Source organism: Zalophus californianus, chromosome 3, assembly GCF_009762305.2.
Source record: "Zalophus californianus isolate mZalCal1 chromosome 3, mZalCal1.pri.v2, whole genome shotgun sequence".
In the NCBI taxonomy this organism is placed as follows: domain Eukaryota; kingdom Metazoa; phylum Chordata; class Mammalia; order Carnivora; family Otariidae; genus Zalophus; species Zalophus californianus.
This window is the reverse complement of record NC_045597.1, coordinates 129,553,606-129,555,932: the sequence shown is the minus strand read 5'-3', so window position 1 is coordinate 129,555,932 and position 2,327 is coordinate 129,553,606. Positions and strand designations below refer to the sequence as shown.

Genomic DNA, 2,327 nt, shown 5'->3' with positions numbered 1-2,327 from the left:
CACTGCTGAGCCTTTCCTGCAGCGGGAACAGCCAGACTCCATACAGAAGGTACTCTCTACTCACCCGAGAGTAAGTTAAGTCTCTTTCCCAAACAAAACCAGCTGGTAAAGTCTGGAACAGGTGAGTGCTGCATCAAATGTGCAGATATCAATGGCAGATTACAAGAAACACGACAGGAAACAAACCAATAATGAGTAGAATTGTTAGACATTGTATCAGTAATCAAAAATTTCCAGGACCAGGGGAAAAGGCCCAGGGTTTGAAACATGGCGGACGACGTGGACCAGCAACAAACTACCAACACTGTAGAAGAGCCCCTGGATCTCATCAGGCTCAGCCTGGATGAGCGAATTTATGTGAAAATGAGAAATGACAGAGAGCTTCGAGGCAGATTACATTCAACAAAACGGAATATTCCAATGCTTTTTGTCCGGGGAGATGGTGTTGTACTAGTTGCCCCTCCTTTAAGAGTTGGCTGAAACAAAGAATTTATCATGTATGGAATATAGGAGCTTTTGTATGATTGCCTCTTTAAATGTAGAAGACATTCAAAAGAGAAACCTGCGTAAATTTTGATATTAAGAAATGACCAAGGATTCTTCCACTCCTGAAACGAGTTGATTTGCGGATAACTAAAAACTTCTTAAGCTAAAGGGCATTTTAATTTTTTTCCAACCCTTTCAATAAATGTGATCACCAAGATGCAGAAAAAAAAAAAAAATTCCAGGACCAGAAGACTTCACTGATGAATTCTATTAAACATTTAAAGAAGAATCAAAACCATCCTTCTCAAACCCTTCCAAAAAATCGAAGAAACACTTCCAAACCCATTTTAGGAGGCCAGTGTTATCCGGATACCAGATATGGACACTACAAGAAAACAAGACTACAGATCAATATCCCTGATGAACAAAAATGCAAAAATCCTCAACAAAATATGAGCAAGCCAAATTCAACAACACTTTAAGTGGATTATTTACCACTATCAAGTGAGGTCTATCCCTGGGATTCAAGGATGTCTCAACATGCACAAAGCAATAAAGATGATAAATCACATTAGTATGCAAAGGATAAATAGACGATCATCTCAACAGATGCAGAAAAATATTTGACACAATTCAACATTCTTTCATGATAGAAACTCTCAACAAATGAAGAAATGAACCTCAACATAATAAAGGCCATATTGACAAGTCCCTATCTAAGATCATACTCAACAGTGAAAAGCTGAAAGTTTTTCCTCTAAGATCAGGAACAAGACAAGTATGTCCACTCCCACCACTCTTATTCAGCATAGTGCTGGAAGGCCCAGCCAGAGAATTAGGTAAGAAAAAGAATTAAAAGGCATCCAATCAAATCAGAAAGGAAGAAGTATGTTCTCTATGTTTGAGAGTCTCTTACAGTTTGTCTCGCTCTCTAGTTTCATCTTGGTTTAGTTTGATGGTTGCTGGAGAGGAGAGGGGTGGGGGGATGGGGTAACTGGGTGAGAGACATTGAGCAGGGCTACCCATAGTTGAGCCAAATTCATGGGTCAAGGGCACTGTCCTCCACCTGACTGCCCTCACTTCAGATCCCAGCTGTAAGTTAGAAGGTCCCCAGGCCTCCTGTGTTCTGACCAGCTGGCTACAATTCTGGGTTCCCACTACCTTCTCAAGTTCAACTATTCATTAGAACAACTCAGAACTCAGGAAAGTGCTATTATTTTTATTATTTTATTATAGCAAAAGGATGCAAATAGAACTAGCCAAAGGGACAGACACCTAGGTGAGGTCTGGGAGGGTCCCAAATTCAAAGTTTCCCACCCCCTCCACACCCCCCGGGAAGCAGGAGTCCCTTTCTCAACATATTGATGTGTGACAGTGCGCAGAGTATTACCGTCCAGGGAGCTTACTTAAGCTTCAGTGCCTAGAACTTTTATCTGAGTTTCATTACATAGGCATGATTGAATAAATCACTGCCCACACGATTGAACTAAGTCTCCAGTTCCCTTCTCCCTGGATACTGGGCTGCTATCACATGGCTCAAACCCCAACCCTCTAATCACATGGTTGGTCCCGAGTCATCTCAGCAGAAAGATCTAGGGTCCCCCATGAGTCGCCTCCTTAGTATAAACAGTCAGAGACCACTGTGAATGACAAAAACACTGCTATCACTTGGGACATTCCAAGGATTTAGAGGTTAGTTCCCAGAGACTGAGGGCAAAGCCCAATTAAATTTTTTAGTTTACAACAGAGACCATAGGCACTGAAATATGGAGACCTGAATACACATGTCTTGTGAGACTTAAAGACTAAACACTGGCTGTGGCTTGAGGCTAAGATATTTT

The 2,327-nt window shown here is 41.5% G+C and overlaps 1 protein-coding gene across 1 annotated transcript; it reads left to right on the top strand.

Moving 5' to 3' along the window:
• Window positions 1–263: 263 nt before the first annotated feature.
• On the top strand, window positions 264–684 carry LOC118356837 (U6 snRNA-associated Sm-like protein LSm3). Its single transcript, XM_035726811.1, has one exon. It carries the CDS (start codon window positions 268–270, stop codon window positions 478–480), a length of 213 nt encoding a protein of 70 aa, XP_035582704.1. The 5' UTR covers window positions 264–267; the 3' UTR covers window positions 481–684.
• Window positions 685–2,327: the final 1,643 nt, after the last annotated feature.

Excerpts from the sequence above, each read along its gene's own strand:
- LOC118356837 (XM_035726811.1), top strand. The coding sequence starts at position 268 with ATGGCGGACGACGTGGACCAGCAACAAACTACCAACACTGTAGAAGAG.